This window comes from Canis lupus, chromosome 17 (genome assembly GCF_048164855.1).
Source record: "Canis lupus baileyi chromosome 17, mCanLup2.hap1, whole genome shotgun sequence".
Lineage (NCBI taxonomy): Eukaryota > Metazoa > Chordata > Mammalia > Carnivora > Canidae > Canis > Canis lupus.
The window spans coordinates 315,880-332,624 of record NC_132854.1 but is presented as its reverse complement, the minus strand read 5'-3'; the positions used below and the strand labels follow the sequence as shown (position 1 = coordinate 332,624).

At 55.1% G+C, this 16,745-nt stretch overlaps 1 protein-coding gene and 1 long non-coding RNA gene across 5 annotated transcripts in view; one reads left to right on the top strand and one right to left on the bottom strand.

The window, feature by feature from the left end:
• Positions 1-3: 3 nt before the first annotated feature.
• LOC140607775 (uncharacterized) lies at positions 4-5,453 on the top strand. Of its 2 annotated transcripts, none has more exons than XR_012009678.1 (2): positions 4-39; positions 2,122-5,453. It is a non-coding gene; the product is annotated as an uncharacterized lncRNA (long non-coding RNA). The 2 variants fall into 2 exon arrangements; XR_012009677.1 differs by lacking the exon at positions 4-39 and adding an exon at positions 46-312.
• The window catches only part of RASA3 (RAS p21 protein activator 3), a 109,089-nt gene continuing 94,904 nt past the window's right edge, over positions 2,561-16,745 (bottom strand). For 2 of the 3 annotated variants that reach the window (XM_072782282.1, XM_072782284.1), the window contains 9 exons: positions 16,584-16,661; positions 15,595-15,672; positions 14,562-14,635; positions 13,774-13,880; positions 13,225-13,307; positions 10,480-10,688; positions 8,920-9,023; positions 4,475-4,658; positions 2,561-3,988 (listed from right to left, as the gene is read on the bottom strand). In XM_072782282.1, coding sequence (XP_072638383.1) covers positions 3,913-3,988; positions 4,475-4,658; positions 8,920-9,023; positions 10,480-10,688; positions 13,225-13,307; positions 13,774-13,880; positions 14,562-14,635; positions 15,595-15,672; positions 16,584-16,661 — 993 coding nt within the window. In that variant the 3' untranslated portion in view covers positions 2,561-3,912. The remainder of the gene's footprint in view (positions 3,989-4,474; positions 4,659-8,919; positions 9,024-10,479; positions 10,689-13,224; positions 13,308-13,773; positions 13,881-14,561; positions 14,636-15,594; positions 15,673-16,583; positions 16,662-16,745) is intronic. The other variant, XM_072782283.1, reaches the window with a different exon arrangement.

Here is a 16,745-nt window from a genome sequence, read left to right as displayed (position 1 = left end):
TCAGAGGTCAGAAGTCAGTGCAGGCAGCTCTTTCCGTGGGTGAGCTTCCTTCTGAGGCCCTCCCCGGCCTTCCCCCCGAGGATGCGGAGGCAGACGGCTGAGTCCCTTGTACTCGAGGATCTTTTTGCAGGGACGATGCCATCACGACCCAAGGGACCGAGGGTTCAGAGTGGCAGTGCTGGTGTCACAGGCTCATCAGCAGCCAGCGGCCCCGCTGTGCTGTCCGCGTGGGCTGCGAGCGCACTGCAGTGAGGCCGCTGATGCCCGGGCGCTCGGGTCTCACCGCTGGGAGGCGGGAAGCCCGACGTGCAGGTGCCGCGGCCGCCTCGTCCTCCACAGTCGTCCCTCACGCTTCCGGGCCCTCATCTTTTGTTTTCTTCTGTTTTTCCTCTTCTGTTTGAGTCTGGGTGACACACATTTGTTTCAGGAGTTTGACGTGTGGGTCAGCTCCTCTGGCTGTGATGCTGTGCCCCCTGCTAGCACGGCCATCTGCCATCGCACCACGCGACCGCGGACGCTGTTCCATTTCACCCATGACCAAGTCACTCACACCAGGGTCTGGCCCCCGTGCTCCCCGCGTCCCCTGCCCGCCTTCCGCCACCAGCCACCTTTGCTCTCTGTGTTTATGGCTCTGATTCTTTTTTATTCCATTGGTTTGTCGCTGCTGTTTGTTTAGACTCCACTTACGGTGGGGTCCTAGGATATTCGTCTTAGTCTGATTTATTTCACTTAGTGTTGTACCTTCTCGGTCCAATCGTGTCACGAATGGCACAATCTCATCTCTTGACTTCTGAATAATATTCCATTATAAAGGCCAGCTTCTCTTCACCCACTCATCTGTCGGTGGACATCTCAGCTGCTTCCGTATCTGGACATCGCAGATAACGCTGCTATAAAGTTCTAGGGAGCATGCACCCCTTTGCATTAGTGTTTTTCTATCCTTTGGGGTAAATTCCCAGCAATGCAATTGCTTCTATTTTCAACTTCCTGAGGACTCTTCACACTGTTCTCCAGAGTGGCTGCACCAGCTGACACTCCCAGCAGCAGTGCATGAGGGCTCCGCTTCCTCCACAGCCTCACCAGCCCCTGTTGTTTCTTGTGTTATTGATCTTAGCCATGGTGACAGGTGTGAGGTAGTGTCTCATTGTGGTTGTGTTTTGCATCTCCTGGTGATCAGTGATGTTGAACATCTCACGTGACTGTTGGCCACATCCTAATCTTAGGAGGACGCTGGTCACATGGGATTGGGGTCCACCCAAATGACTTCGTGTAACCTTAACTAACCCCTTTAAGGAACCCATCTCCCAACACGGTCACAGTCTGAGGGGCTGGGGTCAGGATTTTGCCATGAGTTTTTGGGGGACACATTCAGCCCATGATACAGCTTAGCAGAGAACATCTGGTCTCATCCCAGCACATATTTTTTATCTTGAGGCATCCAAGGCCACAGGAGACAAATCATAATAGGTGCTTTCCCTGAGCAACCAGCAGATCATAAATAGAATGAAGCAAAAGGGACTCTGTTAATTCCACATGCACTTTTATCTTCCAAACCACTTCCCGGCACATCCACTCATGGGGGCTCCAGTCACCCAGCCAAGGGGCTGGTGCAGCTGCTGATGAGCCCAGGGACATGAGAGCAGAGGTGCCAGGCCTACAACCAGGAGGGTGGGATGCTGAGATGGGTTGTCTGGAGGCAGAGCAGGTGGGCGCACATGGAGGCCCCTGGAAGCCACCATGGCCAGTCATGAGGCTCCTGGGAGAAGGCCTTGGCTCCCAGGCTTTCTGCCCCCGGTCCCACGTCCTCCCATGGGGACAGAACTTGGCTCTCCTGATTCCCTGGGTCCTGCATGTATCTGAGTCAGCCAGGCTCCCTGAAGCTGCCCCATGGACCTGCCGTGGATGCCTGCATGTCCTGGGGGACTGATGCTGCCGGCTTGACCCCTGCACCCCTGTGCCTTACCCCCCAACCCATCTTGCTGCCCAGGGCTGCCAGGAGCGGCCGCTGGGAAGCAGCAATAACACCTCCCTCCCCAAGTCCCCCAGGAGGGGCTGACCCCCCGTCATCCCAAACCTGACCTCCTGTCCTCAGAGCCAGACCACTTGATTCTTTCCTAACAGGTGACTCAGGCTGGAAGTTGAACAACGGAGTCAACACCACTTGGAGAGGAAGAACAGGGAAATGATGCATCCCTGCTCTGGAGGCAGGTCTCCTCCAGGCGCTGCCCCCACACACGCAGCACCCCCCAATCTGGGAGCCCCTCCTGTTGCTTCCCATGGATGCCGGCCTGTGTCTGGTCCTGGAGCTCAGGCCCCACTGTGTCCCGGAGATGGTAACACATGCTGGAGCCTGTCCTCCTCGTGTGGGCTCGAGGCCGCCTCCACCCTCACTGAAGGCTCCCGGCACAACATGCATTGAGGGAACGCTGAGTGCCGAACCCACATCCTTCCATCCCACAGAGCACTGTGGTTTCCAGTCTGACCCTCACCCTCACCTGTCCCACGTGCCCGCTCCGCCACACGCAGGGGGCACTCGCGCAAAAACAAACCAGTCTTCAGAAAGAATAAAACATCTGTTTTAATTGGCCAGTAAAATACATTGCAAATCATTAGTATCTTATAAACAGAAACATTAAGTTACAAATCCATGTTAAAAATTGCAGTTTGGTGCAGCCTCATAGCTGTGTGTCCCAAAGTTTATTTTTTGCAACATCTTCCTCACCGTTTTGTGACAAGGCATGTTACTAACTGCCATCGTTCAGAATCTGCAGGACAGTGTTTGCAAGTAAAAGCAGAGATGGGCACAAGGTCTGTGTGTGTGAACAGTGCTCTCCAAAGCTCAAAGGCTGCCTGCCTGCCTCATGTCAGCATCCCCACCTCCACAGAAAAGCACCCCACCACTGCCTGGCAGCTGCCAGGGGCTTCACAGAGACACAGCCTCCAGCTCAGGAGGAGCCAAGTCTGCACAGCTCAGGGCCTCACTTTCCCTGATGTGCTCTGGACGGCCTTTAACTGGCTTCTAGGAGATGCGCCTCCTTCCCTCTGTGGCTCTCCTGTGGCACCCTGCCCTTTGATGAGAACAGGTCTAGATGTTCCAAGGTACCTTATATCAAAGACCTAATGAGAAATGGTCCTTTAAAAACATTAAGAAAAACAGCTTGAAAATAATGCACATTTCTATTTTAAAAACCTTCCCCAAACCTCCAGAAGTGGTGGCTAATGTGGATCGTACTCTGCAGTTCCACTGACAGCAGAACTACAACTTTTGCTCAGAAGGGGATGGGGTGGACACTGACCTCAGCCCATTGCCAGCTCTGGCAGTGTCTGCAGCCCACGGGGGTGGGAACACCCTAGTGCTCTCTGCAGAAGGATCCCGTACCTCCAAAACATCAAGAACATCCTCAAATTCGGATCTTTGTGCCATTATGCACAATGAGGCCACAAAACCGACCTTTCAGCCAGGAATCACAGCAACACCAAAGGCTGGAGCTGGAGGGCCACTGCCCACGGCCGCCCAAACAGGCTCACGGGAGACGAATGATGCTATTTAACGTCCGGTCTCGCTGAAGCAGAATACGCGAAGGAACAGGGCTCCAGGGGCACAGCGCCACGCAGCGCAGCAATGGCAGAGGTGCACACGACACAGAAGTACAAGCTCTACAGAGGGCACAGTGTCCCCAGCAGCTCATTCCAGAAAGGCCGGTTCCAGTCACCTGCCACAGTGTGAATAAAGTGCACGGCAACCACAGACACAGCCCGCGGAGGTTCACCAGTCCCAGGAGCTTGGCGTGTGAGCTCTATGTGAGCGGAACAAGTATGGATCCCTTGCCCTTTAGTCCTGTCTCTGTTCCCTCCTTCCCGAAGGTGGTGGTCTTCCTGGTGCCCGTCCTTGGACACGACCTCCTACAGACTTCAAATGGAATGGGTGGAGGTCTCAGACTGCTGCCTGATGTAGCTCTGGAAGCTCTTGTCTCCAATGGGGTGCTCCCTGCAAAGCAGAAATGGGGAGGAGAGAGTGGGGTGTAGTCTCCTACGGCCAGTGCTCAGCTGCGTGCTTTAATACTCTCTCTTCTGTCTTTAAACGTGATACGTGTTCATCGCAATAAATATGAAAAATACAGACAAGCAAAGAAAAAACAAGCTAAGCCAGAAGTTGTCTATAGAAATGTATTTGTGGCCCAGAGAGAGGCATGATGTGTGCAACTTCTGGCCCAGGAAAGCCTAATTTTGGAAGCAATGGATCTGAAGGCAGGAGGGTCTGGAGGCAGGAGGTGAGGGAGGTGCTGCCCCTGGGACACTGCCCAGCAGGCCCTGGAGAGCACGGTAAGCCCCTCTGAAGGGACAGGAAAGCTGCCCTAGTCCTCATGGGTGCATGCAGGTGGCTTCACGGTAGCGCCCGGCCCAGGACACTCCTGAGGTCCCCTTCTCTGCTACCTTTGCCAAGAGCAGCCCACAATCCCGCCGCCATACTCACTGGCTCCCATACTTGGTCTTCTTGAACTTGTCCCTTCTGTACTGGGCGTGCTCCTGCTCCAGAGCCCCAACCCCAGTGATGACCTGCTTCAGTGTCTTATAGGTCTCCTGAGGGTCGTCAATGATGAACGTCGAGTACTCCTCCTGCTCGGGCCCGTCGTACACAGATCTGCTTCCACAGGCCTCTGCGGTGTTGGGAGAGGGCTGGAGGTCAGGGCGGGAGCTCTTCGGGGCAGTAGCCTCAGGGAAGGGCTGGCAGAGCCCACGCAAACGCACAAAGACACAGAAGCCATCCCCAAGAGCCGGGCCTGCACTGAGCCCTAGAGAAGCCAGGGTCTGATGCCTATTTCTGACCAGCCTGTTTTCTGGGCGACCTGCATCTATCCACGCCCCATGGCTCACCAGACCAGAACCAGCAGATGTCTGTTCGCGGACACTGGGCCAGGTTGGCTCAAGAGCCTGTGGTCACCCAGGGTCAGTCTGGGGAGACGACCTCCCCCATGAAGGCCCCATCTTAGAAACGGGTGCCAGGGGTTCACTCACCCAGCATGCACACGCACACCCTATGCTGGGAACCGTGGGTATGAGGTGCGTAAAAAGGTGTCACCTCTCAGCCAGTCTGCACTAGGAGCTTCCTGCGACCTCTGTGACCCCTATCTGCTGTGCAGTGACTTTCTCATTGGACCACCTCACTCCTGCTGAAGACCATGCTGTGGCCTCCAGGTATCCACAGGAAGCGCCAAGTCATCTGAGCTGGGCCTGGCCCCCTCCCCACACAACCGGTCCCCAGTCACCTGAGCTGGGCCCTACATTCCAGGGCCACAAAGAGACCAGGTGGGAAGACATGCCGTTTGGATAGTACCTGGCCTAGGTGAGCCAGCATCTAGGGGGCTCCTCACCCTATCTGTATTGCTGTTTCATTATCACAGAAGCTCTGGTGTCCACTTCATTGTCTTTATTTCTAACCCAGGAGAAATCTCTTATTTCTTGAAAAACCACAAGTCTGTACAAAAGAAAACTAGGAAGATTTAACATTTCAAAGAAAAAGAGAATCTGATGTGAGAAAGACAAGCAGGTCTAAACATGAGGGACGAATGAGCAGAGGAGGCAAAGGAGGAAGAGCCAGGTGGAAGGGTGCTGATCTCATGGTCTGGACCCCTCCCCACAGCCCTACCTGTGGGAGCTACAGCCTGGAGCACGTTATGTAAGTCCAAGCCTCTGTGAACCCTCTGGGGAGGAGGGACACCGGTGTCCCTGAGAGGCTCCTGCCTGGGGGCCTGGCAATACGGAGAGCTTGGCTGTTTTATTTTATTTTATTTTATTTTATTTTATTTTTTTATTTTATTTTATTTTATTTTATTTTATTTTATTTTATTTTTAAGATTTTATTTATTTATTCATGAGAGACACACAGAGAGGCAGAGACACAGGCAGAGGGAGAAGCAGGCTCCACGCGGGGAGCCTGACATGGGACTCAATCCCGGGACTCCAGGATCACAACCTGGGCTGAAGGCAGCACTAAACTCCTGGGCCACCCAGGCTGCCCAGCTTGGCTGTTTTAAAGACAGCCAGTGTGGACAGGTCAAGAGGGATCACCCCTGAACACGCTCACATCTCTGATCACTGCTCACGGTGACCAAAACCAAACAAATTCACTGCCAGCATGGTGCCGGCAGAGAATGGGCAGACGCCTTCCTGACACAAGGATCTGAACTTTCTGCAGAGTTCCAGGTGCCCAGAGGACTCAGACCCAGAGGGGACGGAGTACAGGGGAGGTGGCCTGGACAAGGATACAGGCAGCCAGGGCCCTCACTGCCTCCCAGGGGTTATTTGATTTAATCCTGGATTAACCCACACGGGATGGTACCATCACTGCCTGGTCTCATAGGAGAGGACAACAGGCCTTGCCCAGTTGTCTCACAGTGGACACCAAAGCTGTCTCTGGGTTGCCTGAGAATGGCAGACAAGCTGCCCGCAGGGCCCCGAGGAGCCCTGAGCAGATGTGTTCGGAGTGACCCCAGAGGCCCAGGCCCGAGAGAAGGTGATTGTGTGGGGGAAACAGCACAGTGCTCTGTGTGAATCCTCCCCCTAACCATCCCAACACCTGATAAATGGGCCCTTGTGCCTACTTTGCAGAGGATGAAGCAAGCTGCTATCCCAGGATATACCACGAGAATGGTGACCTGCTGCCACCCTGAAAGGCTCATCTGCACTCATCTCAGCCCCACAGCCCAAGGCCCCTGTCAGCTCGTTAGCCAGGCCCCTGCCAGGCCCCATGCTAACCCTCCTCTGCCTAAAGTACTGGGTTCTGCTGTCAGCAGATTGCAGGGGGAGGGTTAAAGAACCAGGGCAGGCCCCAAGGAAGATAGCCAGGTGACTCCATACCACATGAGGGAGGTGGAGGAGACCAAATCTCTCCTCCTGCACAGGCAACTACAACACAGCTTCCTCTGATCACCTAAAGCCTGCCATGCCCAAGAGAAAAGGACTGACCATGTCAGGTGTTAATAAGCCCCATGGTCAGTGCCAAAAAGAACAGTTTGATTAATATAAAAGGAGTATCTTGAGAGGATTAGGTTGCTCTGACAACAAACTATCTGCCTCAAAGAAGCACTGAGACTCCAGACAGAGGCTGGAAGACGGTCTGAGAAGTGATTCAGTGCCACAGTGCCCGGGTGAAGCGTACTGTAAGGTTTCCAATCCTGTTGACACTCTAAGAACACTTGTCCAGATGATTCCTATATTTGAGGGAGGTTCATCCATCCATCCATCCATCCATCCATCCATCCATCCACCACTCATTATCCATGCATCCATCGTCCACCATCCATCTATCATCCATCCATCATCCACCCATCTACCCATCATCCATCCATCCATCCATCATCTATCATTCATCCATCCATCCATCATCCATCCACCCATCACCCATCACCCATCCATCCTCTATCCTCTATCATCCACCATCCATCCATCATCTATCATCCATCCATCTGTCATCCATTGCCTATCCATCTATCTAGAAAACATGTATTTAGTTCCTCCTTCATGTCAGGCTCTAGGATAAATAACACCTGCTTCTGCTCTCAAAGGGTCAAGTATATTGAGACAGTTGTCATGGCAAAGACAGAGATACATACAGGGTTAGAAAAAGCTCCCTGGAGGAGGAGATTCACAAGACAACCAGGTATTGGCCAGACTGAGGGGGCAGAGGCAGAGGCCTGCAATGGCATGATGCTGGGGAGACCCCAGACAACGTGTCTGGAAGCAAAAGGGAGACAGTGTGTGGAAGAGGCGGCTGCAAGGTGGTTGATCATGCAAGGCTTAGGCAGCCCCCTTCACAACCCCGGATCTCACATGGTGGCTTTGGCCTCCTAAGACTCCTTACTTCTACCCTCCTCTGGACTGGTCACTCCTCTCAGGCGGCTGGGAAGGGGCTGGCACCCCCTGGCTCCAATGCCTTTGCCACCTTGAAGCCTGGTGTAGAGTGCCAGGGCCACCACTGCAAGGCCTCCTGGAGCCCTGGAGCCACGTGCTGTGTACAGCACACTTGCTGGGTGGGTGTGTGCGTGTGCACACGAGCATATGTTCAGGTGTATAACACAGTTGTCTTGCATGTGTGTGCATGCATGTGTGACTGTGCATGTGCCCAGAGCCTGGAAGTGCACCCAGATGAGTCACATGAGGAGACCAGAGAACAGGTGTGGCCCCCTCAGACGGGAAGCTCAGCATGGCATGCTTGCCACACCATCGCCATTTTGCTGTGTTAGATCAGGAAAAAGAAAAGGAAAAATATCTAGCAGGTGCGTTTCCAGGCCCACTCCGCTTTATTTCACCTTCAGAGTGGGGCTTAAGGGCTGGGTCACCGAGTCTCTGAATGTGGCTCTGAGACCTGCCCGGCTCGGCCCAGGACCAGGCAGCTCATCTGCCTCCCAGTAGCTCTTCTTCCATCCACCTCTCCTGAACTGAACATCACCCCATGTCACCTCATGTGTCCCACCCATGCTGCTGAGCTCTGCAGAACATTATAAGGTGGTTAAATGTTGAGGATGATAAAGCTGCGTCAATATTATGTCTGCTCCCACGTGCAGAGTCACACACACACATAGGCATGCAACCCTCTGAAAAACACAGAAGACCGAATCCTCAGTCTGGGGGTACAGGAGATTATAAAATATACTATCTTCTCAAGAACTTGGCAGTTCAGAGGCTGCAACTGAATTCCATCTTAAAATTATCTACGGGATCTGTTATTAAAGTAGTTCGCCCACGTAGCTGCCAAGCTGCAGAAAGCAATTCCCCCCTCGGTGCCACAAACGAGGACAGGGGGCTCCGAGGGCTGGTCGTGCCAGCAGAGGGCTCCCGTTGTCGCTGGGACCCCAGCCAGGCATCCCTAAAGCCACTGGCAATCTCGTGAGACAGTGTCAGGCTGTAAGCGGAGCCTACCTTGCATTTTCTCCAGTTTGCTCATGTAGGAGTTGAAGAGAGAGTAGATTCGCTCCGTTTCTCGGTCCCCGTCAATGTCCAGCTGGATGTTTGCTGGGAGGCCGCTGCCCCAATACAGCAAGACCAGAACAGAAAGAACAACAATGGGAATCATGACATTTCTTTTTTTAAAGAGTTAGCTAACAGAGTGGTCTTATAAAGTGAGCTTATCCCTGATGGCATTCATGTGTGGTTGGTGGAAGAGGTCACAGCACTTAAAGGTGACCATCCACGGGCTCGGAGGACGAGAGGCCCACAGATCTGCTGTGATAGCCAAGCAGACTTGTTCTGCTGGGAAAAGAAATGACTTTACTGATGCACCTGGGCCACGTGCCCTGAAGGTTCGGCCTGCCACCCAGGTGGGGACAGCCAGGTCCCCATTCCTCCTCAGCCTGGGGTGGCTCCTACTCCGCCTAAGCGTGTGGCAATGTCGCCTCCCCTGGACACAGTGCTCAGCCTCTCCTGGGCAGGATCCCACAGGGATTTTCCTGAGTCCTAGAAGCCGGATCCTCCACTCCCGCTTCCATTAGCCTGGGCCTTTCCTCACGCCCACACTAGACAGCAGTTGTCACTGTCCTCGTAAGCCATGGGGCACCTGGTCCTCCTTCCAGAAGAGGCAAGGTGAGCCTGTCCTGACCCTCAGGAGGCCCAGCTGACAAAGCCAGAGGGTGCAGGGGAGTGTGTGCAGATACTTGCAGAAACCGAAGGGCCTGTGAGCAGGATGGCGGACGACAGCACCTCCCTCACTGCCACCCACCCCCAAGGATCACTAGGACCCCTGGCAGAGACAGGAGGACCCAGGATGGCTCACCGCTCCTGATGGGTCTCCTGAGAGCCTTCATGTGGATGAGCCAGGGCTCTCTCACACAGAAGCCCCTCAACAATCAAGACAATGGTCCACGGGACTCAGCGGTGCATATGCAGCTTGCCAAGACGCCACATAGCCCCGTGGCCACACTTCCTTGTGCAACGCACAAGCCAGACTCTGGTGCTTGGGCCACACGGGGTGGACGTGAGACAGAGCGACTGAGGGGACCTCACGAAAGAAACAATTTTTTTAAATGCTCCTTTTTCAGCTCCTATTCTGAGTCTGCACCCCTCACACCACTCGACACACGCCTGGGCAGGGACAGAGGCAATGCTACCTTCCCAGTTCTCCAGTACAACACAAAATGTCTAAGGAGTGACTAGTGGGGTGGTCGTAAACGTTCTCTAGGACCACTCACTCCAAACCCCTTGAGGCCAAGACCCTGGCCAGATGGACTGACTTAGAGACCCTGGGATGCTGCCCTTGTGCTGACCAGTCCATGGACGCCGATGTGTGCACCAGACCACGATCCCTGTAAAATCCCAGACCCAGGCTAACATGAGACTCGTCGGAGGCCCTGTACAGACATATTCAATAAACTCTGCTTTCACTTCCTGCTGGCTCAGATCTGACTCCTGGGCTCTGTGAAGCCAAGGCCCCCTCCCTGGGTCCTTGGAGCCAGCCCGCCTGCACTGGCGGTAGTGCAGACCTACCCGGTGCAGGGGGAGCAGCCAGGCGCTGTGTCCGAGGAGGCCCTGCAGCACAGCCAGTGGCCATTCAGGTAGGCTGAGGGGTGGTAGACGGTAAGCCGTTTCTGGTTGCACTGGCTCACTTTGGTGAGGATGTCGATCCAGGCCTTGGCCTCCACACAGTTGTTGGCCTGGATGTACAGCGCTCGCTCGGGCTGAATGACCTGAAACATCTGGGACGTGGGGAGAAGGCTCAGAGAGACCTCAGAGCAAAACACCCGCCGGGCCATGGAGTCCTGGGGATGGACTCGTACAAGACCCAGGCCCACAGAGGGAAATGATGGAGCTGACCCCGAGGGAGGATGGCACGGGGGACTGGGGGGACTGGAGGGAGAGAGAAGAGCTGACCCCGAGGCAGGACAGCCCGGGGGTCATGGCATCTCAAAGTACTTTCTGCTGCCCTTGAACGACAGAGCCACTAGGCACAGCCTTCTCCCTGGGGGCTCAGGAGAGAGAAGAGCCCCTGGCCAAGGCTCTGTGCTGGGGTGTCAGGGGCTCATGTAAAAGCACAGGGATCACACTCTCTACCCTCCCCCCCCAGGTCCTCCTGATGCTCACTGTGCCCATTACTGAGACTTTCTTTGGGTCTCCTGGTTTTTAAGGTGGGAGGACTTCTAAGCAAGGTGCATCTGGCTTACCTTGTGCTACCCCCACACCTACCTCAGGACCTTTGCATGTGCTATTGAGTCCATCTGAAGAATTTCCCCCACCCACCTGAGCACCCTGGGGACCCTTCTTCTCCTTCCAGAAAGGTGTCGCTTCCTCTGAGAGGCTGCTAAGAGCCTCCACTGCTGTTCTTATTATTCATTCCACCCACATTCCCGAATGCCAGGCTCTGCCCTGTGTTCTGGGAACACAGTGTGGCCCAAACAGTTTCTATCTCCATGAACTTTCAGCCCTCAAGAAAGATAAAAATGAAAAGGAAGTGCAGGGTCTGGGCACGTCAGAGGAAGAGTCAGGAAATCAACGACCCCGCTGCTGTCAGAACGTGATTGGGGGGAGGGGAGGGATGTGTGCATGGACAGGAGCTGCTGGATCTGAGGGGAGAGCTGGGGCGTCTTCAGGGACCTGAGCCCTGCCCCTGCCCCCCCTGCACACACATGCACTGTTGCACAGGCCTTAGACTGCATCTCTGCAGGCTGCGACCCCCAGGGAGGGACAAACCCCAGACAGAGTTCTGTTGACCGCCCTCACGAACTGGCCGCTCTGACAGGGCCACCGCGGGCCACCTCGCAGACGGGCAGGGGTCTGCAGTTAGTGCCATACGCAGTTGCCTGTGAGGGAAAGCGGTGGGAAACAACAGGCTGATATGCTGAAGTTGGGTGATTTTCTAAAGAAGTGAAGGGGATGGAAATGCAGTTTCTAGGCTGTCTTCACGCTCGTGCCCTGCCATCACATCTGGGAATGCCATGGGCTGCCCTCAGGGCACAGTGCTCCCAGGCTGCCATCCCGGAGAGGGCCGGTCACAGGCCAGGCAGCAGACACCCAAGGCGACAAGACATGCCACAGAGGAGATGAGGACGGTGCTTGCAGCAGGTGCAACAGCATTACCATTCTCAGGCCCAGAGAAAATGCCACCATCTGCCACGGGCCCATCCGCTTGCCCGAGAAACCACCTTCCGTGGTCCAGGGGCGGCACGAGGTAACAGGGGGTGCAGGTGAGCAGGACGGCCATCTGTGAGCTGGGCCTGGTGGCCTCTAGGTCACACCCATGACGGAAACCACATCTGTGCTCAGCCTGTCGAACTCTGCATGCCCACGGCGTGTGCCGGCAGCAGCGGTGACAACGCGATCAGCAACGCTGCCACGTCCCATGGCCACATAGGGCAGTGAGGGGTGCCACCCCGGGTAAACGTGGCCCTGGGAGCCCCGTGGCCCTGACAGACAAGCGAAGAAGGTCCCTGGGTGGCTCTGTGCACGGCAGAAAGCCAAGGAAAGTTGTGAAGGGGTGAGGGAGGTGGGAAGCCTGAGTGGAGGGGCAACAGTCTGAGGAGGAGCCCGATGAGGATACGGTGCAGTGTGTTTCCCATGCTCGGCTCATGACAAGATGCACGTAGGGCTCAGGCCTAACACCCAGACTGTGGGACACCCGCAAAACCTGGCCTGCATGCGTCAGACACTCCAAGGCTGCGAAACACAGAGAGAGGCTGAGAAATGTCCCAGATCAAGAACCTGGCAGAGAACGAGTGGACCAGGCGGCACTCGGCTGGGCACTCAGAGACTGTCATCGGTGCCGTGGGCACCCTGCCCTGCCTTTGAGAGCAGCACAGCTCCTATCCCAGGATGTCGTTCTTTATAGGCAGCACGCTGGGGTATCTGCGTGGTTCAGAAGGATGCATGGCCACGGAGGGTGATAAAGGACAGAGCTCAGCCAACGTGACAAATGCAAACACCCCGCGACTCTGGGTGAGGGGACACGGGAGGTCCTGCTCTGTTTCTACAACTTTCCTGTAAGTGCACAACCATCTCAAAATTAAGTTTCAAAGAAATGCTGCAAGATCCCAGAGCTGATCCCTGAGCTGCCAGGAAGCCCTTTCCAGCAGGTTCCTCCCTGCCCGGCTGCCCGAACAGGAAGAGCCAGGCCGCTGTGCTCCAGGGTTCCCACACAACAGCTGTGAACACCAGTGAACATGCGGGTGACGGGGCTCTGTGGCAGAGAGCAGAGGATGGAGAAACCCCTGAAAAGTGTGGCGCACACAGGACACTCACGTTCTTCATCTTGAAGGACTCCTCCTCCAGCTTCTCCACCGCCAGAATGTTCTCAATAGGAATGCTGCACAGAGGCTGGTCTCCTGAGGTTGAGAAGGTCCATGAGGGGGCAGGCGGTGGGCAGAGGGTGGGTCCCCGCCCTCGGGGTAATGGGTAGACGACACAGAGACCCCAGCATGGACACTGTCCCACCCCTGAGCCTGGGCAGCACTCCCAGCAGGACCCAGGACACGTGGCAGCGACCCAAAGCCTCCGAGGAGCCCTGTTCTCAGTGCCACATCCCTGTGATCTGAGCCGTGTCACACCTGGGAAGACACGACCAACACAGGACCCTGACCCTGTTGCCCGGAGCCCAGAGGCGCGGCCCGGCCCGCCTGCTCCCCAGCCCCCCGGGCCACCCTGGTGGAGGAGTGTCCAAGCACTCCTGTGACAGCGGCGGCTCACCCGTGGGACACGTCATCCTGCCCTTTGTTTTCACTCCGGAGAAGCAGGCTCTGGCCTTGAGGATAAAGGCTGTGAACCAACTAAAAAGCCAATTTCCCTTGTTACCTTTGCTTTTCTGGTAGGTAAATTCATGGTTGGTCAGGCAGAACCATCTTTTCTTAAAGTTCTTCATCCCAAAGCGCTTCCGTCCTTGTGCCCTCTTGATCATGAACCTGTTGTGAAGAGGGCGTGTCTGTGGGTCATTGTCAGGGCTCAGGGCACATCCGCCTCCGGCCCCCACGCCACAGCCCAAGTCATATCCGCTAAATCCAAATAAACTGCCCCTTTCACAACTGTCCTACCTGAGGCCGCCTGCGGGTTTTCAACACCTTAAACCCAAAAGGCAAAGCTCTCTACTTTTGAAAAGTTTTAGTCCCAGTTGACAAGGACACTGGGTTCACGAGACCTTCAGTGAAGCAGCCACCCTCCCCATCTCCCGCCCCGGGAAGCCCCAGGAAGAGCAACGAGAGACACCATGAAGAAGGTAGGGCCCACGAGCCATGGCAGGTGCGCTCCCCGGCAGGCAGGAGACGCTTCAGGAGTGGGGGCTGCGGGGGCAGGAAGGGTGGCTCCAGTGTGAGCAAGCCAACACCTCAGCACGGTTCAGCCTGCCCTCCCTCTCTCCCACTGACACTCACACCACCCACGGGGGAGAGGCACCAAGAAAGGCAGGCCAACCCCACATTTCAGACATCCCTGCAGACCATCTTGCAGGATCTGAGACACGGATGGGGGCTATGCTTGTCCAGGCCAGGGCGGCCCCTCAGGGGTCTGGCTGCCTGTGAGCTGGGACGGCCAGGAGCACGGCCCCTGCAGGTCTGTCCTGCTGGCCCAGCAGCGCACGCAGGCCTTACCCTTCCTTAAGCAGGATGGGCTGCTCTATACTCTTAGGGTCTCTTCTCCCAGAAGATGAGATCAGATCTAAAAACTAAAGCAGGAGAGATATGAGATGCTTAAGGGGGAAATGGTGGGTTGGATACAATCCTGCTCACACAGGAACAGTTAGCTAGAATGCTGCATCTCTTTCTGACTCGAGGAGAGAGCAACTGGGGGAGCGTGGGTCCCTCTACAAGAGTCAGGGGGTCCTGAGCGTGTCTCTGCTGTAGCTGGAAGCTTCCAGTCCTGACCCCAGCAACCCATCAGACCCCCCAGGGAAGGACTCACTGCACCCACAGCTGCGGCTTCACCTGCTTCAGGTCACACCTGGAGACCTACGTGTGTGGCAACAGGCAGCCCAAGGACGCATCTCTCCTGGAATGCACAGCAGGATCGGCTCCCAGGCCCCCGCCCCTCCTGGATTCATCTGTTCCTCAACCTGTCTGGATTCCCTCCACCAACTGTGCTGATGTGTGCCCCCGGCTCCTCTCCCTTCCTCCTCTTCTGGGTCTTGGTTTTTATGATTTCTGAGAAATAAGTATGTGTGACTGTTTCTAAACACAAGAGAAAAAGTGGGGCACCTGGGGGGCTCTGTGGGTAAAGCATCTGCCTGAAGCTCAGGTCATGATCCTGGGGGTCCTGGGATCAAGTCCCGCATCGGGCTCCCTGCTCAGTGAGGCGTCTGCTTCTCCCTCTGCTGCTCCCCCTGCTTGTGCTCTCTCTCTCAAATAAATAAAATCTTTAAAAATCAATCAATAAAAATAAACCCAAAAGAAAGTAAAGCTTTAGCATCCAGAAAAGATTGTCCCCATGTGCTGTGTCCCTAACTCCAGGTCTGGATGCCCAGCTCTGTGACTCAGGCATTTGTGGGGCACCAGTATAGTACGTGGCCGGCAAGGCAAGGCACTGTGCCACCCCTTAGGGACAAGAACTGTCAGTTCCGAACAGGAGCGGTGCAGAAGGGGCTCACAGCACCCTGGGGGCAGAGGGTCCTGGGACAGCCATACTCACATTTTTTACTGCATCAGCATATTTTTGCTCGTTGAAGAATTCATAAAATGCAGCCATGTAGGATTCCTTAAAACTGGCCTAAAATGAAACAGGTCACTTAACAAAGGCCTGCAGGACAGCGCTGAGCTGCAGGCTGCCTGTGGAGGTGCACCACTCATCTGGGCAGCGGGTCTCCCTCAGGCCCACACGTCCTCAGGTGCCCACAGCTGAGGCCTCCTCATCACTGCAGTGGGGCTGTGACAGGTCCTGCCCTGGGGAGCTCTGGTCTGGCCAGGGGACCGCGGGGGCCCTGGGAGACCTCAGGGTTTCCTAGGAACAGGGAATCTCTCGGCAAGGGCCACTGTCACTGCTAACCCTTCTCTCTAGGAGGACACAGGATTCAAATTTATTCCTTGCCCTCCCCTGCCTGGAACATGGTGGGACTGACCCACCGCTGGTCTGGGGAATGTTACTGCTCTACTGCTTATTAAGACACGTCATCATAGGGATCCCTGGGTGGCGCAGCGGTTTGGCGCCTGCCTTTGGCCCAGGGCGCGATCCTGGAGACCTGGGATCGAGTCCCACATCGGGCTTCCAGTGCATGGAGCCTGCTTCTCCCTCTCCTTCTGCCTATGTCTCTGCCTCTCTCTCTTTCTCTCTCTGTGACTATCATAAATAAATAAAAATTAAAAAAAAAAAAGACACGTCATCGTGTATGCTACTGGCTCGTGAAATATTACTGTAAATTAACATCCCCACAGTGAACCTGATTAAGTACGATTCACAAACATACCCTCAGTCCCTGAGGATAATTTGCCCCCACACAAAATAGGTTTAGAAAGCAAAGTTTCGGAGTTCAGCAGAGCTGAGGAGTGTGCACGTTGTTGGAACATTCTCTCCGTGAAGATGGTAGTGGGGGCGCCATGTGGGCTTTATTGTTCCTTATGCTTATAACTGTTTAACACACACTCCTCTGTGTTAAAAAGACATGATTAAAATAAATGACTTACAGATTTTGACTTGGACAAGCTGCCAAGAGTCTGAATGGTCTTAGAGATAAGCGTCAGCGTCCTAGACGTCTGTGGGTCCTGTCGGATGGGAAGGAGACAGGCATGTTTCCTTTCAGTTTTACAGAAATGTGACTGAACCAGAACTGCATGGCCGACCATGGA